The sequence below is a fragment of the Chlorocebus sabaeus genome, chromosome 25 (assembly GCF_047675955.1).
Source record: "Chlorocebus sabaeus isolate Y175 chromosome 25, mChlSab1.0.hap1, whole genome shotgun sequence".
Lineage (NCBI taxonomy): Eukaryota > Metazoa > Chordata > Mammalia > Primates > Cercopithecidae > Chlorocebus > Chlorocebus sabaeus.
In genome coordinates, this window is record NC_132928.1 from 60,913,841 (window position 1) to 60,940,698 (window position 26,858).

Sequence of the window (26,858 nt, forward strand, 5' to 3'; positions counted from 1 at the left end):
TGCTGGCTTTGCATTGAAGAAGGAAGCACATGGATGCTTCCCAACATCACACAGCTGGGGAGGACTTTCTTCTCCCCATGAGCAGCTAAGGACCACAAGAAACTGGAGACAGATGCCCAGTGCTGGAGACAGTCACATTGTTTCAGGATCTTCCTCGGATCAAATCCAGACAGTTGTTCCTTATATCAGTCAGGTCCTGCAAGAAACAGGTCCATATTCAACAGTAGTGACTGGAGAGAATTAATGAAAGAACTATGTACAGAGATGTGAGCAGGGTTAATTGTGAACATCCCAGGGCTAGCTACAGCTATAAACCACGGTAACACCACCCCTGTATTCCTAAAGTTGCAGAGTGAGGGAGTGAGGTTATGGAACCTAGCAGAAGCATTCACCTTGGAAAGGGGGCCAGCCAGCAAAAGCTAAGGCTGCATGGAGAGAAACCTGGCCACTGCCAACCAGGCCTTGGTGGCAGGGAGCCAGGGGAATTCATATTTTGACCCTTCTCCTGATCCTTCCATATTCTGCTGGTGCCTTTCATTGGCCAAGCCCAAGCAGGAACCAGAGGGCAGGAGAGCACCTTAAGACAGCACATAAAACCTCCAGTGCAGGGAAGAGAAAGATCTGAAAAGTAAATAGGGAATATTCAGCACATACCCTTGCAAAATGGTATCTCATTGTTTTTTGTATCAGCAGTACCAGGCCCTGTTCCAAGCATAGTACATGTACATGTATTGTCTCATTTCATTTTCATGATAAATTAAAGAATGTGCATGTCTATTTGAGTGCATGTGCATTTATTCTGCAGGGCTTTAGCAACACAGCAAAGATGCCGTAGCCCCTGTTAGTATCTTTTTCGGTGAAGCCAGCCCACTGCTGTAGAGAGTTGAATTATTTCGGTAGTTGTTAATATTGCAGCATTTTAAAAAGCTGAGGTAGAAAATAGTACTCATTAGTGTGCAGCGTGCTCAGCTCCAGGCTGTTGACAGGCGTGAGAAGAAGGCTGAGCTGCTGCCTTTGCTGCAGTTCTCAGTTCTGCTCTGTCACCGCCTGTGTGGGTGGTGTGTGGCAGGAGGCAAATGGTGGGCTCCCTGAAAGCAGGATTAAGGTGCAAAACCCTCAGCAGAGCCCACAGGCCACAGAGCCAGGGGAGTATTTCTACCACAACCAACAGTGGGGTAGTTGGCAGAGGAGCCCTGCCTGGTTCTGCCTCATACTTGGAGACGCATACAAAATCATAAACATTCTCAGGAAATAAATATGCACCTTTGCCTGTGGCTTTACACTTTGGGATGCATGAAAGTCAGGTGGGAAAGCTCGTTAAAAAGGCAGATTCTGGCAGGGCACGGTGGCTCATGCCTGTAATCCCAGCACTTTGGGAGCCCAAGGCAGGCAGATCACGAGGTCAAGAGTTCAAGACCATCCTGGCTAACATGGTGAAATCTCGTCTCTACTAAAAATGGAAAAGTTAGCCAGACGTGGTGGCGGGCACCTATAGTCCCAGCTACTCAGGAGGCTGAGGCAGGAGAATCGCCTGAACTGGGAAGTAGAGGTTGCAGTGAACCGAGATTGTCCCACTGCACTCTAGCCTGGTGACAGAGCAAGACTCCATCTCAGGAAAAAAAAAAAAAAAAAAAAAAAGGCAGATTCCAGAGCTCCACCTCCAGGATTCCACTGATGCAAGGCTGTCAAAAACTCAGGAATCTGCCTTTAGCACACGCCTCCATGGCTGTGATGCAGGTGGTTTGTGGACCTCACATGTATCAATTCTTTGGGGTAGGTGTGTGTTTTTAGAGCTGGGAGAGACAGTATGCTTCTTAGGTGACCAAGTCCATTATCTGAAATTGATGTACAGTGATTGTACAATGCTGAAAAGAGGTGCCAATCTGCAGCTTCAGGAATGGGAGCAAGAATGGGAATCTCGGTTAAAGAGCGAGCCAAGCTTGATCAGAGGAAGCAGCACACAGAGACCGCACTGGAGGACGGCACCAGCAGAGATGTCCTGTATGGGAGAATGCTGTTTTCAGGGAGGCTGCTCCTCCTGTTAAAGCCCTGCCCCCACCACCTGCCTTCAGGATGGTAGAAGGGAAGGGCTTGGATAAACTGTGTGAACTGGCAAAGTGCTCTAGAATTGGCCACCTTGCTTTCCTAAAGGATGTGTCACCAAATCCCTCAATGCCATGTCCTCCGAGAGAACTGGCAGGGCTCAAACTGGGGAACGTTGGCTTATGCCCAAGCCCTGTCACCCAGTATTTCTGTAACTTTGGACATCACTGTACCTCTCAAAGCCTCTATTTCCAAACTGATAAAATGGAAATGCCAACTTTACTACCTTCACCAATGCAAAGATGAACTGAGATCTATGAAAGCCCTGCAAATGGAAAAGAATAAATATTTATTGAATGCTGGATTGTGTGGTTTATATACATTATGCAAAATGCTACACAAATGAAAGGCGCTATTATTTATTTTATGAACCTTGGGTTTACTCAAAAAGTCAATTTCAAATTAGAAAATTTGGCTTTAAATGAATCACTTAAGTACTTCCTGATGAAATTGTTTTCTTTCTTTTCCCCCGTTTGTATCCAAATCTCTCCAATGAACCCCCCTGCCTTTTTTCTTTTTTTAACCATGGTCTCTAGCAGGTCATGAGCTCAGAGGTTGTAATAGGTATCCTGATCTCTGTTACTCCACTTATGAGCACATAATATATTTACTAAACAATAATTTCAGCACCTACACACGCATCTCTGTGCTTCATTCATCCTCACAGACCCCGGAACACTAATTAGCACTTGGACCCTCAAGCTTCCTTCCATGAGTGTCTCAGAGCTAACTTGGCTTAGCATCACCCCATCCCCATCCCTGCTCTCACCCCAAGACACAGTCCTGGTTCCCAACCTTGCAAGTTCCCAAGCTTCTTCTCCACCATGATAGCTCCTCCATCTGCCTGCTGTTCCCAAGCCTCCTGAATTCTCCACCCTCACTCTCTGCCTTTAGTGCTCACCCCTGTTATCCTGACACTTCTCCCTGCAAACTCACTCTCAGGAACCTCTGCCATTGACATTCATCCACTTATTAATGGAACTCCAGAGAGTGGTGAAGCCACATTCCCCCAGATTTACTCATTCCCAAACCCTTCCAGTCATCATCTGGACAAGAACACTCTTCTGCCCTGCATAGTCCTGGGGTTGTTCATTACACTAACATGCATGATTGTCCCCTCAACTCCAGCTTCTAGTGTTGCCCTGAGGTCAGAATAACAACGTACATTTGTTTCAAGCTTTACAATCGACAAAGTCTTTGCAAGACCATGGTTTGATATGACTGTCACAATAATCTTGTGGTGAGTGGCTGCTGTTGTGATTATCCTCCGTTTTACAGATGATAAAACAGAGGTTATGGGTTTTGTCTAATTCAGTGGTTCTCAACAAGAGATGATTTTTCCCTCCAGGAGACATTTAGCAATGTCTGGAACATTTTTGATTGTCACAGTGGTGGAAGAGAAGATGCTACTGGCATCTAGTGGATAGAGGCCAGGGATGCTGTCCAACATCCTATAATACACAGGGCAGCCAGCCTCTACAACAAAGAACTATCTGACCCAAATCAGAAGGTCATTTTGATTACTTGCAGAACCAGAACTTTAACTTAGATATTTGGATTTCAGGAGTCTCTGCTCTTCTCAGAACCATCTGCCACTGCTCTGAGGCCCTGCTGGGACCATTTGGCACTTGGGGTAGAATAGTTACTAACAAATTCAAGTCCCCTTTCTGTACTAGCTGTGAAACTTGGGGTGAGCTACCAGTGATCTCTGAACCTAATTTTCCTAGAATTGCTGGCAGGTCAATTGGTCTATCATATGTAAAGCACATAGTATTTAGCACACAGTAGGCGCACCTTATTCTACTCCTCCCAATCTTCTCTATTTCCTCAACTTAGATTGTCACTCTTTCTCCTACTGCTTCCAATATAAGCATTTTTAACCTCGTTGGTGGCCCTTAGGGCTAACCCCAAATAATATGACAGTGGGTTCCACAAATGATCTTAAAAAGCAATGGGTCATGCAAGGGTGGCAAGTTTGCTGAAGGTGAGGACAGGCTGGGTGTACTGAGGCTATTGAATGCCTTCCTCAGCTAAACCGTGAAACTGGCACAGACTCATTTTGGAGGAAAGCCATGGATGGCTCAGCATATACTTGCCGGGAAGTTTGTAATAGTACTCTGGCCACCTAGAGCTGCAGCCAAGTCCTGATTATACACAGGAGTTAAAAGGGGAAAAAAGACAGCAGGCAAAATGGAATCCTCCAATAACTGAGAGTCAATATTTTGGGTTAAGCATCCATTCATCTGGGGCTACCCGCTTCCCCCAGGCACTAGCATGAGCCTTGCCTTCTCCTGTCTGAGCAGCCCTCCTCGGGGCCAACAGGTCACATCCATAATGCTCCAGTGGATCAGGTCTGCTCCAGGGTGACCTCTGTAAGTCTACATCATTCCCTCTCAATGTACAATAGCAGCTACCCCAATCCATAAAGTGTAAAAGTAATTCAGGAATGAGTAGATTCTAGGGCCATTCTAGGGGTTCCCAAACAAGATTGGGCAAAGTATTATATTCAGAATCTCTCAAAAAGGGATTGTATGTTTGAGAAAGCTGCCAGACAGGAGTGGATCCAGGTCCCAAAACGTGTCACCAGAGTGGCTATGAGTTCATATACCTTTTGGAAGAACCCAGACTTAATAAGCATTGGTGAGGATGTGGAGAAGAAATTGGAGCTCTCATACAGTGCTGGTAAGAGTGTAAAATGGCACGATTGCTTTGGAAAACAGTTTGGCAGGTCATTAAAAGATTAAACACAAAATTACCAACAATTCCACTCCTGAGTATACACCCGAGAGAAATGAAAATATATGTCCACACATATACTTCTACATACATGTTTGTAGCAACACTGTTCATAATAGCCAGAAGGTGGAAACAACCCAAATGTCCATCAACTTATAAATGCATAAATAATGTATGGTAGACCTACACTGTAGAATATTATCTGGCATTGTAAAGAAATGAACTAGTGACACATGCTGCAAAATGGATGAATCTTATGAACCACTAACATAAAACATTATGCTAAGTGAAAGAACCTACTCATGAAAGACCACATATTGAATAATTCTATTCATATGAAATGTCCAGAATAGACAAATCCATAGAGACAGAAAGTAGATTAATTGTTGCCTAGGGCTAAAGGATGAAGGGAAATGGAGAGTGACTACTGATGTGTTCAGGGTTTCTTGTTGGGTGGTTAAAATATTCTAAAATTGCTTGTGGTGGTGGTTGCATAAACTCTGTGAACATACTAATTTAAGGGATATATTGAATTATATACCTTATGTGGTGAATTGTATGGTATGTTAATTATATCTCAATACAGCTGAAAAAGGAGGAGGATAAGGAGAAAGAAAAGAAGAATAAGAGAGAGAAGAAAGAGAAAAATCATGCAGACTTTTGAATGCTCTTTGTCAGAATCTCCAAAATATCTCAAGTCCATCATCTACTAGGAGGTAAGACAGCCCAGTGGTGAATCGTGTTGGTGCCAGAATCAAAATTAGTCAACTGAGTAATATAGGCTTCAGCATCACTACATAACTTCTTGAGAAATGACACCTGGAATCTGGGTAGAGTGTTCTGTATTATCTTCTATACAGTAATTCTCACTTTAGTGAGTATCAGGTTACCTAAAGGGCTTGTTCAAACACGCATTGCCGGACCTACTCCTAGAGTGTCTGATTCAGTAGGTCTGAGTGGGGCCAGAGGATTTGCATTTCAACAAGTTCCCAGGTGATGCCAATGCTGCTGGTTTTAGAGCAACACTCTGAAAACTACTGATTGAATTTTTAATTCTTTAAAGTCCCCAGGGTCTATTGAGCAGACTTTTCAAATAACAGCAGAAATGCATAGTGCAAATTAGTTATATGTGTATGTTAATATAAATATTTTATGAGTGCATTATTTGACAATTATTCCTAAATGTTATAATTAGTAACTGCAGTTTTGATGAAATGATGGAAGGAATCATGGAATGGAAATCAGAAGACATGGGGTCATATCCTTCCAGTTCTAGAAATTTGGCCCAAAATGCTGTCTCACTACGGTTTCCTCATCTGTGAGAAACTAATTCCAATAATGCCTCACTAACATATAAAGTTATGAGGAAGATAATATAGTAACCTAGTCGAAAATACATGGTCAACTGTAAATGCATTAATCTTATGTCCTCAATGTCTGTGTATGGAAACCATTCTCAGTGTGGTCACTGGAATCTCTCTCAAAGGCATCATCAGTTTCTGGAATCTCCTGAGACACTGGATGAATTAGGTTGCTTTCAGCTTCGAGTAACAGAAATCTATATTCAAACCGGACTCTAGCATGAAGATATTTATTTTTGCACGTTACAGGGAATCCAACTGAGGTAGTTCTAGCTGTAGTTGAAAGAAATCTGCAGAGAATGGAGATAGGCAGAGGCCCTGGAAATCGTTGGAAAATAAGTGTATAATAAAGATGAGTGTTTACAATAATTTGCTTTGTCTCTTAGAGCACTTTAAGGTTTAAAGTAGCTCATGTCATACCCAGAATGCAAGATACAACTCATGAGCATCAGGATGATAAACTGAAAAAATTAAAAAAACAAAACAAAAAACTTCTAGCATAGAGATTCTCAACCCTGACTTCCGGTGAGAAGCCTATAGGGAGGTTTCAAAGGACGTCATTGTTGGGACCCTGCTTAGAAGCTTCTGATCTGATTGGTCCAGAAATTGCTCAGATGCTGGAGGTTTCCAGAAGCTTTCCAGGTAATCCTTAAATGCTGATAAGGTTGAGAATGATTGCTTCAGCATATCATGAATCAGAGAGATCATTCTAAGCTAGGAAGAATTCCGATGCCAGCACTGGGCAGTTACTTAGGGATGGAAGTGATGGGAGAAGATGGTGCTAAAAACAAAACTAAGACTCATATAGCTGTTCAGCCCAGAGCCTCTCCCCCTCGCTTCAGTAACCATGATCATCAGAGAAAACTGCATGCCCAACACACACACGCACACACACACACACACACACAAGTTAATTGTTGCTTTATTCTCATGTATGACTTTCTTTCCCTTTTAAGGCTATCTTGGTGTTTGATCTAGACTAAATACCATCTGGTTAATGTGCCACAGATTAGGCAGACGGTGAAATTAATAGTGTGATTTTTCTCTGGCTCCACATTCCTTTAGGAAAGTGACTCTTAGACATTGATGTGAATAAGAATCACCTGGAAAACTTTTTAAAAATATATAAATACCTGAGTACTCCCTGTGAGGTTATGATTTAGCAGGCCTGCAGAAGAGCCAGAGTCTAGACATTTTAACAAACTTCACAGAGGCTTTAGATAGAATTGGTCTATGATTACAGTTCTAAGAAACTTTCAGAACAACACTGATGAGAAATGGGAAGTACTTTGTGCTTAAGAGATGCCCAAAGGTTTCAAAAAAAATTGAAAAGCCAAATCATCAATGAATGCATGGAATGGGTAATGAGCACATGAAAAGATGCTCAAAATCATGGGTCATTAGAGAAATGAAAAATCACAACCGCACTGAAATATCACTACAAACCTATTTGAATAGCTAATTTTTTTTAATGGTAATTTTCTGGTAGTGGTGGACAATGCTATCACCACTTTGGAAATTAGCTAGGCAGTTTCTTTTAAAGTTAAACATACATTACCTTCTGATCCAGCAATCCCACTCCTAGGTATTGACCCAAATGAAATAAAAGTTTGTTCACACAAAAACCTATACATAGATGTTTATATCAACTTTATTTATAATTACTTTTACGTAATTCATTATGTAAAATATAATGAATATACAATTCGTTATATAACAAAATGAATTTTCGGGCCCGGCACGGTGGCTCAAGCCTGTAATCCCAGCACTTTGGGAGGCCGAGACGGGCAGATCACGAGGTCAGGAGATTGAGACCATCCTGGCTAACACGGTGAAACCCCGTCTCTACTAAAAAAATACAAAAATTAGCCGGGCGCGGTGGCGGGCACCTGTAGTCCCAGCTACTTAGGAGGCTGAGGCAGGAGAATGGCGTGAACCCGGGAGACAGAGCTTGCAGTGAGCTGAGATCCGGCCACTGCACTCCAGCCTGGGGGACAGAGCGAGACTCCGTCTCAAAAAAAAAAAAAAAAAAAGAATTTTCAAAAACTGGAAACAACTCAAATGTCTTTCAACTGGTAAATGTATAAAGAATCTGTGGTACATCCATGCTATGGAATGTTACTCAACAATAACAAGAAACAAAATACTAACACATACAACAAGATGTTGAATTTTAAAATGAATGAATCTTAAAAGCATTATGTTAAGTGAAAGGTGGACATGAATAACTACATGTAGTATGATTTCATTTATTTGAGATTCTGGAAAAGGCAAAACTAGAGACAGAAAGTAAATCAGTAGTTACCAAGAGCTGGGTGTTTGGGAAGATTTGACTACAAAAGGGATATAAGGGCATGTTTTGGATTGATGGAACTGTTCTAAGTCTTGATTAGGGTGCTGCCTATATTACTGTACACTAAGTATTTTTAAAGGGTGAATTAATTATATGTGAATTATAACTCAATGAAAAGAAAATTCAATGTGAGGGCAAAAATACCAAAGGAGAAAAAGTGGGTTTATTTAGATTAAACCCATTACATTTTTGAGAGCAGAGCACAGTTTCTAGACCTGACTGGGTCCAATTTCAGCAGCATGGTAGAAGCTTAAGTGTAGAAGTTGTATCCAACTTATCTCCCCATGGGCCTATAGTGCTTCCTTATGCAACTCATGAGTTCTCAGAGTAGCCCTGCAAACTGGTATATCCATGCTTATACTCAAGGGTTAAAAAGTGTTGGACTGACAACTTAAAAAAAACAAAACAAAACAAAAAACAGACATTCAGGCTTACAGAAATCTAGATGGCTCTGTTCCTTCAGTCTATGATTTCGGTGTTTTGAAATCACTGTCTGGGTATTTGTGTGGTCCCGGAAGGCTAGTTTGGAGAACAAATACAGGGGTTTGCTAGTAGCGGGTAGAGTAGGACAGAAAGGGGTGAGGTGCTAAAAGGTGAGGAACAAATATGCTGCTCATCAGTGTTTTTCAACTGAATGTTTCTATAGGGGGAGGTGGCAGTTGGCTTTTATAATCTACCTACAAAGTTGTTCTTTCTCCGGGGAGCTTCTTAGACTTACATGCTGCTGGTGTATTCCTAGAATTCCACCTTAAAACAAGCTGAATGTCCTCATGGCTGACATCTCAGCACGGAAAAGTTTTGCTTAAGCGATGACACACTGCAGTTGGATCCTTCTCACCCACATCTGGAAGCCACATGTCAGCAGCAGCTATATAAAACAGTCAGACCAGCAATCTTAGAGTGACATCGTTTGCCAAAATCCCAGGCAGCATGGACCTCAGTCTTCTCTGGGTGCTTCTGCCCCTAGTCACCGTGGCCTGGGGCCAGTATGGCGATTATGGGTACCCATACCAGCAGTATCATGACTACAGCGATGATGGGTGGGTGAATCTGAACCGGCAGGGCTTCAGCTACCAGTGTCCCCAGGGGCAGGTGATAGTGGCCGTGAGGAGCATCTTCAGCAAGAAGGAAGGTTCTGACAGACAATGGAACTACGCCTGCATGCCCACGCCACAGAGCCTCGGGGAACCCACGGAGTGCTGGTGGGAGGAGATCAACAGGGCTGGCATGGAATGGTAAGGGCCAGTGGCTGCACTGCACTGGGTCTGGGAACATCTCTGCATATCCCTCCTCCTGGGGGCTGCTAGACTCTCAAGGAATATCAGTAACCAAAGCCTGGGCAAATCCCAGCCCAAACCTCACCACTGCATGCTCTGGGTGGAGCAGGGCTGCTGCTGAGCAGACTACATTACAGCACAAAAACCCGGGATGAGGAGTGTCTGTGGGAGCTAGACTCCTTTGTGGCTCTCTTCCTTCCAGAAGCTGTTCTACCTACTCTCAGTTTGGGCCAGGGACTGGTGTAGGTCTGCAAGAAGCTTGCTTACCAGACTACCAAAAGATATGTACAGAAACTGAAAGTAAGAAACTTTATAGCAACTTAAACTTGCTATGCCATCAGAATGGCATTTTTCTTTTTTAGCAATTTATTTTTACCATTTTACAAAAGTATTGGCCCACAGTAGTCTGGAAACAAGAAAAATAAACAACTGATCTCTCAGCACAGAGGGTTTGAGAAATATTGATTTAGAGCAAGTGAATAGGAAAGAGGGGACAAGGAAATTTAGGCAAAGGAAAGTGACATTAAATAGCTGTCTACTGCCTTGATTACATGTGCTCTCTCAATTATGAGTACTGAGGTCCTTCTCTCTGCCTGATTTAAAGTGGGTTTTATTGCTGGAAAATAGTTTACTAAAGGGTTTTAGAGAGAGGTGCTGTCTTTCCCTGACTGTTTTCTGCCCTAGACAGTGACATGGAACTTGTTCGAGCTTGTACTTTTTTGTGGGTGTGATTGTCTCAGCTGGGTCTCAGCCCAGGTGCTTGGTCAGGAGCTCATCCTAGTAGCCATTAACTGCTAGGCTGATTATTGACAACAGCCTAGATGGAGCCAGCACTGTAGGAGGTTTGGAGGAGAGAACGGAGGAAGCGGTCCAGGGAGGAGGAAGCCCACCTGGAGGGCTGCTGCCTGTGCTATCTGTATCTGTAGAGAAACCCAGATGCATGGCAACAAGTACTTAGTGTAGTGGAGCTGGGAGGGGTCAAGTACAAAACCTGGCCAGGTATGGTGGCTCACGCCTGTAATCCCAAGCACTTTGGGAGGCTGGGGAGGGTGGATCACTTGAGATCAGAGTTCGAGACCAGCCTAGGCAACATAACCAGACCCCATCTCTATAGAAAAAAAAAAAAAAAAAGGCCAGTGTAGTTATATGCAGCCTGTGGTCCCAGCTACTCAGGAGGCTAAGGCAGCAGGATCACTTGAGCCCAGAGAGTTGAGGCTGCAGTGAGCCATGCTCACGCCCTACTGGGTGGCAGAGCAAGACCCAGTCTCAAAAAAAAAAAAAAAAGAAAAAGAAAAAGAAAAAAGAAAAAAGAAAAAGCATAGAACCCTGGGGGACACAACTAGTAGAGAGGTGATATGGGAAATCCAAGAGCAAGAAACACTGATGGGTGGAGGAGCCAGGCAAGAGTTCAGTCCTCTAAGTAATAACAACAGCTACAATTTATTGAGTGCTTACTCTGAGCAGGCTCCACACTAAGTGCTTTACATGGATCATCTCATGTAATGCTCAAAACAAATGTATATGCCATTTATAGGTAGACAAATTGCAGTCTAGAGCTCAGGTATTTCCTTGGCTAGAAAGCTGGGGTTTGGATCCAGAGAGTCTTGCTTCAAAGAGTTTGTGCTTTGCCAAAGTGATGGGCTCCTGAGAGGCTGCTGCCTCCACACAGCGTGGGCTCCCACCCGACAACTGATTCTGTCAGCAGAGCCAGTGCCACTGGACCAGACTCAGGGCAGTTCTTCCTCCTGGAGAGGGTGGGGACCTGCAAGACCCCAGCAGAAGCCCAGCCCCGGAGGGATGAGCCCTACTTGGTTACCAGGGCTGTGGAGGGGGTCAGCCAGCCTGAAGAAGGGTTGGAGAGAGAACTCACACAGGCAGCAGCAGGTGAGGGCGCCGGGGCTGTGGAGGCTGCTTGGACAGCCTTTATGGGCCATCCTCATCCACCCCCATGGCCTCTGGTGAGCAGATTTAGTTATTCAAAACCCCTTCTGACAGATGCTGATTCAGAGACCTGGCTTGCCTTGATTGTAGTCTCCATACTCCTCACAGCCAGGCCCACTGCCTAATGTGGAGCATGGCAATGACCTAATTATAACTGTCCCTCCAGTCCTCACCTCTCAGGAGCACCATCACATGGGCGAGACTCCTTTCTAACAGCCCTGTTTAGAGCCACAGTCAAACAGCACTCAGCAATGGTTCCCCAAGCCCTAGAGGAAGAGCCCTGGGCTCTGAGTCAGAAGGCCTGGGTCTGGATCCTGGTTCTAATGACTTGTGGTGTGACCTTGGCCCAGACGCTCAGCCCTCCAGGCTCCCGCCTCATTTGGAAAATAAGCAGTCAGGCTGCATGATCTCTGAAGGCTCCACAGAGCTGTGGCTCACCCCTGAAAATGCTCTTGGCTTTTTCTTGCATTCTGTTGATCTCTGTGTTCATCCCTGCTAGAGAGAGAAGCCAAATGATGTTTAGTTTTAAACTCGCCAACTGTGACTGGTTTGTTGTGAACTCCCAAACTATTTGAAGAAAAGCAAAAGAGGAAGAAGGTGAAATAGCATGATTTTATTTGGCCCATGGGAGTCGAGGGAAAAGCTGACAGGCGAGATGTCTCTTCTACCTCCTCTTCCTCAGCATTTTTGGGTGTGCAGTGTCTAGTAATTTTGGTTTCCTTTCCTCCTTCCACCCTCTGTTGCCTCCTTCTCCCCCTCTACTAATCACAGGGTTGAAAACTCACAAACATGCAAAACAGCTTCTTTACAATAAGATCCAGCTGCCCCAGGACTGACACCAATTACCCTGGAAGCACTTTTAAAAATGATTATGCCTTTGAGTTCAGGCTCCAGTCTCAGTGAAAAATCTGAAAGGAAAGAAATTGCTTATGGGCTGGGGAGCAAATTACATCTTCACATTGGCTACAAGCTTAGTCTGTTCTCAGGGAACAGTTGTTGATGCTTTTGTGCAATTTGGCTGCCTTGTGTAAATTAGCTTTCAGGTTTATTTTAAAAGAGGGGAGGAGTCTCAAACATAGGCTTGACAATAGCACACAGGATCTGCTATAAAGAAAACCTTTCTAATCAAAGTGCCATCTTTAAAAGGTGCTGCCATCATAGCTGAGTGGTCTGTGGTGCTACCATTGATCACAGTTTCTCTGTTGAAAACCACCTCTTCAGATATCGGCTTCTGAAGTGTGGATGCTGGTCTCTGGCACTAACAACTGCCAGGAGGCCTTACCTGGGTCCCAAAGAGTGGTATCTCGCCATCCCAGGGCATGCCTAGGTTGTTCTCAGGGAATCTGCTCTAACTTGGGTCAGCACAGGCTGTAAGGCACTGGGTCCTTGTGGAATAAAATGAAGCTGACATTTCCTAGTAAGATTGAGCTACTGTGTAGTGGAAGGAGCCCTGGGCTTGGATGGAGGAAACCTGGATTCACAGCTCTTGCTGGTATCTGTGGCATTCGGTACCTCATTCTGGCAGAAAATAAAGAAAGAGAGAAGGAAAGAGAGAAAAGAAAAAAGAAAAGAAAAGAAGGAGGGAGGGAGGGAGGATAGAAGGAAGGAAGGAAGGAAGGGAGAAGGAAGGAAAGAATGGAGGAAGGGAGAGAGGGAGGGAGAGAGGGAGGGAGAGAGGGAGGGAGAGAGGGAGGGAGAGAGGGAGGAAGGAAGGAAAGAAGGAAGGAAGGAAGGAAGGAAGGAAGGAAGGAAGGAAGGAAGGAAGGAAGGAAGGAAGGAAGGAAGGAGGGAGGGAAGGAAGGAAGAAAAGAAAGGGAGGGAGAGAGGGAAGAAGGAAAAAGGAAGGTGTGACTCCCACCTCACAAGCTGTTACTTGTGTTACTATGATACTTGTAGGATAAAGTATCAGAAAACTCTAAAGCAAATTGAAGTCTAAAACAAATGCCTAGCACACCGTGGACAGGTAGTAAAAGTTTAGTGAATCTGGAATTGATGTGGCTTATGTTGGGCAAGCCAGCTTTCCACGGACTCTGAGTTCAGAGGAAAAGTGTTCCATTTATTGGCATCTACTTTTTACCCCGGGCTTCAAGGAATCCCAAGGAGATGTTTTGGAGTGGGAGTTTGTGTTAGAGCTGAGTTTATGAATTCACCAATGACAAGCCACAGACTGGAGAAGAGGAGAAAGGAATCTATGCAACAGGGCTATGGCAGCATCGAGGTGCATTTGAAGGTGGATAGGTTGGGTGGGAACTCCGTTTTCCACGGTCGGACTGTTTCCTTAATCTAAGCAAGACCAAGCCTCAGTGTAGTGCAGGACAGTCGTCCTGAGTCATGGTTCTGAGTATTGAGTACTCACAGTGCCCACTTCCTCGGGGATGCTTTCCAAGACCACCTCCTCTCCCCACACATCTTGCTGTCTCCACTCCCTCAGCCTGCTTTGTTTCCTACAATGCCCTTGTCACTGCCTGATTGGCATTTGTTTCATGTTGTGTCTCCCTCACCAAAATACGAGCTTCATGAACACAGGGTCTTTGTCTTATTCACCACTGTATCCCCAGTGCCTAGAAGAGTGTTGGCACAAAACAGGCCCTCAGTACATACGCAGTGAAAGACTCAATCAGCAGTCCAAACCCCAGCCAGTGTCCCGACGGCCCTCAGCAAAGAGGCCTGCAGATTTTCCCACAGGGGAACCATTTTGCTTATGTCTTTGATTCCCAATATTCCAGTGTCCAGTCCATAGTAGGGGTATCAACTGTGTTGTTCACATCTCATCTTGATTTATTGCATTTACCAACAGGCAGGATGGTCTTTCAAGATTTCTTAAGGATAGCTAAAGCATGCACAGAGGGTGGCTGACACTTTGCCACCGCAGAATGAAGTTTTTATCAGGTTTTCGTTCTCTCGGTAATCTTCAGGTCTCGATCAGTTTCAAAAACTGAATAGTAAACTCTTTATTTCAAAAGCCATGAGGACTAAATGCTGCACAGTCATCTATCCTGGTTTGACATTTGTGGAACAACTGATGAAATCCAAATTCTGGAGTTTGGTGTTATACCAGGGTTAATTTCTTAGCAACTTAGCATTCCTAGACACTCCAGAGTTATGAAAATTAACATTAGAGGAACCTGGGTGAAGGGTATACATGAATTTTGTGTGTTGTCTTTACAAGCATTCTGTGAATCTAAAATTACTTCAAAATAAAATTTAAAAAAATAAATAAATATAAGGATGCAGTACAAACATAGTATACCAGAATCCTGGAATCCCAGCACTGGAGGGGTCTTGCACACAATCTAGAGCAACTTCTGTGCCTCATAATGTAGGAATAAAGGCTGTGAGACTGAAGTGGTTAAAAACTGAATAAAAACATTGCTGTCAGGTTAGGAACTGTCATCCTCGTTTTACAGAAGTAGATATAAATATCAGCAGAAGGGGAGAGATGGGTCATGGAGCAATTCTGTTTGGAATTAGGAGAGAAATCCATAACTTTACATAAGTATAGGTTCTATGGCCCTAACCCTGATCTACATGGTGATTTGTGATTTATAGATTATTCCTCATTTATATATTCATTTGTTTATTCATTCACCACCAAATGCTTATTAGCACAAACTTTGCCAGGCCCCAGGAAGATGGAGATGAAGAACATACAGTCTATGCCCACGAGTTACTCAAAATCTAATATTGTTTGATCTTTGCAACAATACTGGAAGCCAGGTGTTTTTCATATGAGGAGGTTGCCCTTGCATGGCTAGCAGATGGCAGAGGGAGGACCTGAGCCAGCCAGCCTGATTCCACAGTGCTGTGGGTGATATGAAATGCTGATGTTATTTTTGTTCCTAGATAAAGCCATAGTGAATGCTGATCTAAAAAAGATATCAAATCCACATAAGGATGACTTCTGAGGGCAAGAAGGCTGAGTGTGGGAGAATAGGGCTATGACAGATCTAGGATTCTTGCCAACTTTCCATCTAGGTCACTCTCCTAAGTGCTAGGAATCAATTGTCTGGGGGAACTTGAGCTCTGCACAAATGGCTGTTGGCTGTTCTTGTAAGGATGGCAAAAGCTCCCTCCTCCCAGGAGGGGATTTGCTTCTGTCTGGGAAACTACAGGACACAATCTTCCTAATCAATAAGAGATTTCTGCAGAGTTAAGATATCGTGTGTGTGTGTGTGTGTGTGTGTGTGTGTGTGTGTGTGTGTGTGTGTTCTTTGAGGTATCTTGAAATATTGAAAAGTTAATGAAGTTTAGAGTCAGACAGAACAATTCTCAAAATACAACCCCACTAACCCCACTGTTACCTTTACTCAAGTCATCTCAGCTCTCAAATCCTCAGCTTTCACATCTAAAACACACCTCCCTAGAACTGTTATGAGAATTAAATAAGATAATATATGTATATTAACGTGTGTCCTTAGGGGAATTACTTATCTTCTGTAAATCTGAGTTTCCTTATACATAAAATGGTGATCATGGTGAGAAGCTCATTATTTGAGCCCATTTTATAGGATTGTTTTGATAATTAAGGTAATTAATGCACACTTAGTGCTAAGCACAATGCCTGGCACATTGCAAGCCCTTGATAAAAGTTATTTATTATTACTTTTCATGACTACTCTGTGGAAACTGAGACTCATGGAGACAAATATCACACAGTTGGTAAATTACGAAGCTGGAGTTGAAAACCAAATTGCTAGATTACAGAGCCTCTGAAATATATCATTTGGCTTTTGGAACATATAATTTAATCACAATCTATAAATATTATGTGTACATTATGAGTGTCTTGAATATTTATTACATTTTAATAGACACGGAGATAGTATTAGATCTCTTGGTTAAAAATATTGTAATTGATATTCATAAACTCACATCAAATTTATTGTGATGCTAACATACCTCACATAATCCCTGCATGACCTGGAATTGCTCTCAGGACATAAATGCATCTCACAAGATAATCTAGATCTTCTCAGAGGCCTTAGGGGTAGCCTCTCCTGCATGTATTTTTCCAAAAAAGACTGAGGAATTTGTATTTTGGGAGGCGGTCTCACTCTGTCCTGTGCTAGGTCTTTCTATCCAGAGATGCTGTTCTGCAGGTCATTTCTGCTTCACTGTGTTAAAACCTTGTAGAGAGACTAGCAGACTGAAAACCCGGACATAGAGAAGACAGCAGAACTCTTACCCAGATGCAGGCAGGAACAGAGCAGAATGTGTGCAACTTAACACTGTTTAAAGAGACTGTTCCTATCCCCACCATGGTGGCAGGAGGATGAGCAGTAAATGGTGCAGTGTTTGCCTTCAAAAACTTTACAGCCCTCAGCCCTGCACTGAGGTTACTCAGTGACAGTATGTGTTAGGTGAAATGTGTGATGGTGATATCAACATGTCACAAGGAAGGAGAGTTAGTATGATTTGGAATTATCAAGAAAGGAAGACTCTTTGAAGAGGAGAGGCTTGGTATTGTCTTTTGTGCTCTGATACATGCTTTCTGAGGCTCCTCTCAGTGTCCAGTTGGAGAAGTTCAATCCTGACAATTTCTAATATAGGCTCCAATATTTACTGAAAGTGATTGGAGACTAGGATGTAGCCTGTCTTTCTATTAAATTACAGGTATTTTTGGTAGCATAGCAGTACTAACTACGATTTCCCCTGCCTTTCAAGTATGTATGTTGTGCCAGGTTCTGTGCTACACACTTGACATATAGCATCTCTTTACTTTTCATGTAATACTGTCAAGTTAAGACTGTCATCCTAGTTTTACAGAAATAGGTATAAATTTCAGCAGAAGGGGAGAGATGGGTCATGGAACAATTCTGTTTGGTATTAGCAGAGAAATCCAGAACTTTAGAGGCTTCTTTTACTGGGCAAACTTGCCCCCAGCTGGGTTTATCTCTGTCCCTTGCCACTTCACTGTTCCACCATCCCCACCCACTCTCCTATTTCTCTGCTCCTCTGTCTTTGGGACCAGTCTACTTCTTTCCAGTATCTGTATTATCATAGTGTCTACTTATCAGTACCAGTGTCTGGTAATTCTGCCTGTCCAATGTCATAGTGTCTACTTATCAGTACCAGTCTTCTGAAGAGATTCCAGACCAAGTGCAGCATCAGGTATAGAGTGAGTTCTAATGAATATTGCCGAAAGACTTAATGAACATTCTAAAATTCTGTGGGACCTGTTATAAATGCTTGCTAGCAACTCAAAGAATTATTCTGGTGAAAATAGAATTAACAAAAATCAAAGCTTTACTCTAAAAGAAAGAAACTCTTTCGGTATTACTTAAGACCTCATCCACCTTCGGGGCAGGGAAGAAATTTAGGGGTGTTAAGGATGCTCTGCCACATGGAGTGAGCCTAGATCATGGGCAAAACTTCTCATAGTCCATCTCTGCAGTGGGGTTGGAAACTGGCTAACAGCCCTTGAAACACCTATGTGTCTGTGAAGCTGGGAAGAAAAAGACCAGCACAACCAGCCCATCTATTATCTCTTTAATGGAATTTTGAGAACTCTTGACCAAAATGGTGCTGCTTCCTTTTACCTTGTTCCTCACTTGACTCAACCTCACACCACCTAAAGTCCTAACTTCTTAGCAAGTCCAACTTCTAAAATTGTATAGAGGGGTTCACCAACAAAACCAGACACTCACACACCTTACAGATGCTCTGGAATTCTGCCTGTCCAATAGCTTTGGACTTGGTAAAGAATGCAGACAAGAAGAAGAAGTCCTGTCCAGCACACCAATCAGAGCTGTGGAACCATCTTGAAGAGATTTTTTGTATTCCTTGAAAGCTCATGAACATGAGCTTTGACCTCAAATGAATCTAAGTTTGGGTCCTGACTCTTCCAGTTACTATCTTGGCCAAGAGTTTTGTAGGCATTATCACTGACTCCACACAGTGCCTTAGGTGAGGCCCCACAAAGCATGTTAAAGTCAAGGCTACAACCAGAACTCATGTCTGCTGATTCCTCAACAAGGGCTCTTTCCCCTGCACCCCACTGCGTTTATGTTTTACTATTGGAGATACAGGAGAAGGTCTTCCGTTTTAGCTTCCAGGGTGATGGCCCTGAGATCAATCATTTTCAGAAAGTCCACTTTCTCAGAACAGGTTCACAAATATGTTTTCAGAGGAGTAGTAATCACCTTGTGACTTTCCTTCTAGAAAGTTTGAGCAGTGTCAGATGGAGCAGGGCTAACAATGCTCTAGTTTCTGAAACTGAAATTGAGCCTCAGCCTTCAAAGAGATGGTAAGAAAAGAAAGAAGTACGTCTTCTCAGACAGGAAGGAGAGTCTTGTAGGTAAGGTACCAGTGCCCTCCTGCTCTAAGGAAATAAGAATATTTCCTTAGAGCTAGGGTCATGTCATACAATTCACCAGGAAATTTGCCATTGTCTTGGTGACTTTTAGAAACTCCTCACTCAAATTCATGAAGGGGCCTGAAATTCCCTCCAAGTAGTTTCCCTCCAAGCAGAATAAAGCATTGAGCCACTGCTCTGTTCTCCAGGCCATTCAGAAGCAGCAACCAGATGCTGTGAAGTGAGTCAGAGCATTAGTCATTTGACTGCTACCCATCTCTTTTTAAACTGAGTTTGAGTAACTTTAGCAATGCAGTCCCTTCCAGCTCCCCGTGTCCTGTTCCATTTAGAAGTTGCCTCTCTTCTCACCTAGCTCTGTGTTTGTAATCCTGCAGATATGACCAGTGTTTAGGTGAGTCTTGTTAAATAAGGAGCTTTGTTAAAAGTGAAAATGAGAGGAATGGAGGAGAGGAATGCCCAAAGCTATATTTATTTTGCCCCCTCATCATGGAGCTGTAGGGAGAAGATGGAAGCAAGAAAAGGGATCGCCCACCCAAGATCCATGGAAACTACTTGGAGGGAGTTTCAGAGGCCTTAATGGAATTGAGTGATGAGCTCTTAAAAATCAATTCTGCCTCCAATAATGGGAGATAACTGGGTCACTCATTCGGTCCCTCATTCTTCTATTAAACATTTGCTGGACAACAATGTCAGACATTGCACGGAATACTACTTCCGGGGGGTGGTAAGGCATACTAAAGTACTTGTGCTCTAAAGTGGGTGGCTAAGACATCCAACCTCATTGAGCTTTGTTTTAGGGAAACAGCAGCTCAGAGAGGGCCTATGAATCCACCAGTGTTTCACTGATTAGACACAGGGGAGCCAAGGGACAGCATTTACAAAGTAGATTCATAATTACTGTGTAGACTAAATGTAAGTATAACAACACTAATAAGCAATGTGTTAATTCCAGGAATTTTACATGCATTGTCTTATTTGGTCTTCAAAATAACTTTAGTACATATGTGCTATTATTACGCCCATTTTACAGATGAAGAAACTGAGGCTATTAGAGGGCATGAAGCCCACCCAGACGACACAGCTAAGAAACAGTGAAGCCGCCCAACAGCATAGCCAGTGCTCTTAGCCACTCTACTATCTGCTCCCCACAGTGTGAAAAGGTACACCTACAAAGATCCAGCTCTGGGAGGAATGCTTTCACATACCAAACTCCTGCACAGGCTCCCTCTACCAAAATGTGAAGGCAATCAAACCAAAGCTGGAGGAGGAGGGTTATATTTGATTATCTCACTTTCACCATATGTTCTTAGGCTCTGAGCCTGTAGGGTCCAAATAATCTTCACAGGGCAGAGTTATCTGAGGTGGTGTGTGAGAAAGTGACACACACTTCCCATACAGGCACTGGGGTCAGCAGCTTGGCCGACAGCCGGCGGGGAATTCGTGGAACTTGGATTGCCTTCAGAACGGGTACTCCATGAAACAGTTCAGCTTATCTTCCTACATTTATTTTTACTTAGGGGAACTTACCCCCATGGGAGCTCTGTCCCCTGTAGAGGACAAGACAAGCCAAAACAATGGAACAACGGCTCCATGGAAACCACAGCCTAGCTCAGTTCTGAAAGGGCTTCATTTTAGATGAAGGCAGCATTTTAGTGATGGTAGGAGAACAGGTCACAGAGAGCACTAGCTTGTGGCAGCCTTCTCTTTTTGGACACATATGAGTTTTGCTTATGATTCTTAGAGCTTCATATTGAAATCACCTCTCACACACGTTACTAGGAATTAGGATAGAATAGGCCACCCTTGTACATCAGCCCCCAAAGCAACTTTCCACCATATCATGAGCCTAGTCCATTACACTCACATAGCTTGCTGAAATATGCTAGACATTAGTAGAGTCCTGATGAGATGCAAGCAGTGCTATGGTACAATAAAGAAGGCTACATCAGCCATATGCAGAAAACTGAAACTGGACCCCTTCCTTATACTTTATACAAAAATTAACTCAAGATGGATTAAAGACTTAAATGTAAAACCCCAAACCATAAAAACCCCAGAAGAAAAGGTAGACAATACCATTCAGTATATAAGCATGGGCAAAGACTTCAGAGTGAACCTACTGAATGGGAGAAAATTTTTGCAAACTACCCATCTGACAAAGGTCTAACATCCAGAATCTACAAGGACATTAAACAAATTTACAAGAAAAGAACAAACAACCCCATCAAAAAGTGGACAAAGTATATGATCAGACACTTCTCAAAAGAAGACATTTATATGGCCAAAAAACACATGAAAAAAGCTCAACCTCTCTGATCATTAGAGAAATGCAAATCAAAACCACAATAAGGTACCATCTCATGCCAGTCAAAATGGTGTTTATTAAAAAGTCAAGAACTAATAGATGCTGGCGAGGCTGTGGAGAAATAGGAATGCTTTTACACTGTTGGTGGGAATGTAAATTAGTTCAACCATTGTAGAAGACAATGTGGTGATTCCTCAAGGATCTAGAACCAGAAATACCATTTGACCCAGCAATCCCATTACTGGATATATACATAAAGGACTATAAATTATTCTACTATAAAGACACATGCACAGGTATGTTTATTGCAGCACTATTTGCAATAACAAAGACATGGAACCAACCCAAATGCCCATCCGTGATAGACTGGATAAAGTAAATGTGGTACATATACACCATGAAATACTATGCAGCCATAAAAAGAATGAGATCATGTCCTTTGCAGGGACATGGATGAAGCTAGAAGCCATCATCCTCAGTAAACTAACACAGGAACAGAAAACCAAAGAGTGAATGTTCTCATTCATAAGTGGAAGTTGAACAATGAGAACACGTGGACACAGGGAGGGGAACAACACACACTGGGACCAGTCGGCGGGTGGGGTGTGAGGAGAGGGAGAGCATTAGGACAAATTGCTAAGGCATACAGGGCTTAAAACCTAGATGACAGGTTGATAGGTGCAGCAAACCACAATGGCACACATATACCTATATAATAAACCTGTATTTTCTGCACTTGTGTCCTGGAGCTTAAAGTAAAACAAAATAAAATTTAAAAACCTAGATACATGTATAATAAACTACAGTCGCATATACCAAAAAAAAAAAAAAAAAGGCTAGATTATCAAAGAGTCATAGGTCTCAATTTACACCTTAACCTGCCTTATTGAGCCCCTATAGCTGAGTTTTCTAGTCTGCCAGAACTTCTTACAAGTCCTGGGAACAGGGAATTCAAGCTAATTTACATGGTTGACCAAATACTGAGCCCATCTCTCAATTCTTCTCACAACACAATAGCAAAGTGATTGATACAGAACAGTAGTAGAGTATAAGACGTTGAATGAATGAATGAATGAATGAATGAATGAATGCATATTTTAATTATATATGAGGTGAATAAATGAATAACAAGTAATAAACAATTAAAAGGACAGATTATTTCTGACAGACATGTATTGTATTTAATATCTAATTTTGTTAGATTCGCAAGTTCATTCTCAGCAATGGAAAAGAATAAATGAAATCCAGTTGTTGATAATGTTACAATTTGTGTGTCAACAAGGTCTCTCTCACCAGTCAGCAGAGGGTACTTATTTTATGCATTATATTTTCTGGAAACTTATCTTCCCATGGAATACAGAGTTACATTCCAGCAGCTGTCTGGTCATGCCGCAATAGACAACTGCCTGCTCTGCCCACACATAACAGGAGATAGACCAACGGCTGGGATGGTGGGAAATGCAAAGAAAGAGTGGTAGCTGAAGAACTATTTTGGAAGAGTTTGTGAAAGAGCTCATTCTGTAAGGTGGAAATCCACTGGATTTCATTAAAGGGCAATGGATCACCATACCTATCCGGGCTTTGCATGCTGTGTACGGGCAGAACGAATGATCGTCCTTGTGCTCAATTTCCAGGGCTCTGCTCTTAAGCAGAAGAAATGTTTATTTGAAATTCATCAATACATTGTGCTTCTCTTTGTCTTCTTTTTATTTTAAATTCCAGTAAAATGAATTATAATATCTTTTATTTTAAATGACATGACCAATACAATCTTGAATTTGTAAAATTCTAGATGTAAAATTCTAGATCCTGGATAAGTTGCAAGAACAGTGGAAATGCCCTCACTGTGTAGAGCTTATGATCTTGTGGGTGGTAGAAAGATTCCAGGATAAGTAGCAAGAACAGTGGAAACCCACTGTGGCCAGGTAGAAAATAGCATTTTCATCATCACAGCAAAAAGCGGCAAGTCTGAAGGCACCACAGGAACTGGGTGCCATGGGAAAATCATACTAGAGATGGAACAAAGGAAGAAATGATTGTACTATTCTAAGCCAGTGTTTAGTTAGAAACGTGCTGTGAAGACCAGCAGCAGCACAGGTCGAATGAAAGAGCAAAAATTATTTCTGGTCTGTGGACTGGAGTGGAGTGCTTACTATATTTGAAGAATTAGGACTAAGCAGCTAGGATAGGAAAGGGATCTTTAGAGGGAGTTCGAGGCATTCAGTTGGCCTGTTGCAACTCTGTAGGGACTGCCTCCACAGTCGGGATTCTTCTTGGCCACCTGGAAATAGAATTCTGAGCAAAACATGCCCTGGTTGTGTAGAGCTTATGGTCTTGTGGGTGGTAGAAAGATTCCTGGATAAGTAGCAAGAACCTGGGGTGCGGTCCCAGCTTTCCCACTGGGCTGACCTGGGCACATTCACCATACTCATCTGGGCTTTCCATGCTGCATAGGGGCAGAACGAATGATCATCCTTGTGCTCAATTTCCAGGGCTCTACTCTATTTTTTTTTTTTTTTTTTAATACTTTAAGTTCTAGGGCACATGTGCACAACGTGCAGGTTTGTTACATATGTATACATGTGCCATGTTGGTGTGCTGCACCCATTAACTCATCATTTACATTAGGTATATCTCCTAATGCTATCCCTCCCCCTACTCCCCACAATAGGACCTGGTGTGTGATGTTCCCCTTCTAGGGCTCTACTCTTAAGCAGAAGAAATGTTTATTTGAAATTCATTGTACTTCTCTTTGCTTTTTATTTTAAATTCCAGTAAAATGAATTTTAATATCTTTTCTTTTAAATGACATGAATACTACAATCTTGAATTTGTAAAATTCTAGATGTAAATTTCTAGATCCACCCCTTTATGCAGGCTTCAATATAACTACATATTCAAAGAGGTATGACAGGAGCAGTGTTCCCTAAATTTTGTTCAGTTAGAAAATTCTGAGTCACTTACATTTTAATGGAGAGGCTATATTATCTCTACAAATATAATAAAGACTATTACTTGCATAAAAATGGAATACATTGTTAGGAATCTAGGTCAGAGAAACAGTGTGTAACTGTGGCAATGGGGTCTTGGGAAGGGGTCTGTGTATGTGTCACTGTCCTTAGGTTCCTGGGGTTGTTGTCTTCTCTTCAGGTACCAGACGTGCTCCAACAATGGGCTGGTGGCAGGATTCCAGAGCCGCTACTTCGAGTCAGTGCTGGATCGGGAGTGGCAGTTTTACTGTTGTCGCTACAGCAAGAGGTGCCCATATTCCTGCTGGTGAGTCTGGCTGCCAACCAAACCCTCGTGATTCCCGGGGTGGGAGAGGCACCTAGGAAGTGCTCTGGCCCATGTTTCTAGCTTCAGGTAAGCTTGAGGGTCATACCCAAGCCTGGAAGGCAGCGCTGGTGTATAGATGAGAATGAGTGAACGACTTAGGAGGATGTTCATGCCAAGAGGGATCTTTCGGGTTATCTGACCCCCCACATCCTTCTTTTGGCAGAAAAGGAAACAACCATAGAGCTGGCAGTGACTGGCCCAAAGTCACCCACCTACTCTGTGGGGATGCCAAGTCTTAAGCTTAGGCCTCCTGACTCCCATCCCAGTGCTGTTCTCCTCTTCCCCAACTTCTGGTAACTTCTAATCACATCTAAGGCTGCAGGGCCTATTTGGGAACCTAGTTTCCTGCAGTCCCTGTTTGGGAGAAACCAATCTTGTCATGGGTCAGAGTCTAGTACATAGTTGTACACAGAAAAACAACAACAACAAAAAAAGATGGTGCTGTTTTCTGCATCCATTTGGAATTCCAACCTCTGACATTTTGTTTCTTTCCCTCTCCCTGGGCTGATGCCGAATATTTCCTGACCTAGCCTTCCAATGAACTAGGAGAATGTGTGTATTGTCATTTGCCCTGATGACTTACACTGGGTGTTAATAACACAACTGCCCCAGGTTTTTTGATCTGAAAACAAGCCAGGCATTTCCGCCTTGGGCAAGAGGATCCAGAAGTGTCAACATGTGAAGGTTGGCTCCCTCAAGTAATTGATATCTCTACAGTTTAATTCTTGCAAGGACAGCTTCAGAGATCATGCTTATTCTCGCAATCAGACAGCTTACTCCACAGATGCCTAGTGGCACATAGTATCTCTAGGGATGCAAAGCCCCCAAAGCTTAACGTTTTTCTTTTTAAAGTAATGACTGATAGTAAATTCAGAGCTCAAAGTCACCCATCACTGTTTGATGGAGCAGAAATCTCCTTTAGTTCTTCAAAACCACTTCCATAAAGCAGTTTTTACTCTACCACAGTAGATGAACAGGCCTGGCAAAGGTTTATGATGCAACTGGGATAGTTCCTGAACCAAAGACCTAAAGATCTCTTACAGCGGAGGAGGTGGAAGGAGCACTAGTGTGGGCAAAAAGAAACTTGACTTTCAGTCTCCGTGCTGGCCTCTTCTCACTTCCCTCCCCTCCTTCCCCTTTCCCCTTCTCCCCTCTCTCTCGTAACTCTGCAGGCTCAAGCACATCACCTAAAATGATGACCACTTTTTTTGGGTCTCCAAGATCTTTAAGACTCTGATGAAAACTATAGACCTTGTCTTCAGGGGTTAAAATACACTTAGCATGTTCATACAAAAGTTTTCAGAGAATTTCAGGAATCCTCAGACTCCCTGAAGGCCGTTCATGGACACACTGCCAAGAGCCCCTGGATCATAAGTTGAAATTCCAAGGACTAGAAGATCTTTCAGGTTGTTTTGAACCCTAAAAATGTCTTAACTCCAAAGGCACTTCTGCAAAAGATGATCCAGATGCCAAAATTGTTTTGAGAGGATGGAGTTTCCAAAGGCGAGTGAGCCCCAGTGAAAGGGGAGAGTAGGTAGGAGTTTGGCCTCCACAAGTCTCTCCTTCCTGGACTATTAACAGAATGGCACTTCCCACAAGGAAACCAGCCTCCCTTTGTTGCAAGGCATTAAAAGCCAATTAAAATGTATGTAAATTACCTGAAAGAGCAAGCAAAACCTAATACTCAGTCAGTGAATTTATTTACTACATTAGCATAACTCTCCCTGAGTCAGACTCCAAAGGAACACATCAGGTCTGGGGTATGCTGGGTGGCCAAGAGGAGTGGATTCAGGGGCAGGAAAAAGAGCGGGGAGGCGAGGAGTCAGCTCTGCACGAGCTGCAGTCAGGAGGAAGGGGAACATGGACAGCCTAGGGGCAGCTGGAGGCCTGAATGTGGGAGGCCCTGTCTCTCTGCCCTTCGTAGATGCCTCTGTCATAGCACTTTCTGCACTTTGCCACCTGCGTACAGTTGCTCCTCTCCACCTGGACTTCCAGTGTCTGGAGGATATGGGGCCACTCATTGATCTTCAATGAGTATTTTCAATGCCCAGCATAGTGCTTAGAACATAGTGTCTTCTTAACAACTGTTGAACAAAAGTCCACATTAATAATTGTGGAGGGTGTATATAAT

At 43.1% G+C, this 26,858-nt stretch overlaps 1 protein-coding gene and 1 long non-coding RNA gene across 2 annotated transcripts in view; both read left to right on the forward strand.

Annotated features, from left to right (window-relative positions):
- Positions 1 to 5,559, forward strand: part of LOC140710207 (uncharacterized) — a 98,921-nt gene extending 93,362 nt beyond the window's left edge. Inside the window, exon 3 of the long non-coding RNA XR_012091146.1 lies at positions 5,426 to 5,559. This is a non-coding gene — a long non-coding RNA (uncharacterized lncRNA). The remainder of the gene's footprint in view (positions 1 to 5,425) is intronic.
- Positions 5,560 to 9,432: 3,873 nt separating this feature from the next.
- DPT (dermatopontin) overlaps positions 9,433 to 26,858 on the forward strand; it is a 33,733-nt gene continuing 16,307 nt past the window's right edge. The window contains exons 1-2 of the mRNA XM_007989602.3: positions 9,433 to 9,788; positions 24,542 to 24,667. Coding sequence (XP_007987793.1) covers positions 9,484 to 9,788; positions 24,542 to 24,667 — 431 coding nt within the window. The 5' untranslated portion in view covers positions 9,433 to 9,483. The remainder of the gene's footprint in view (positions 9,789 to 24,541; positions 24,668 to 26,858) is intronic.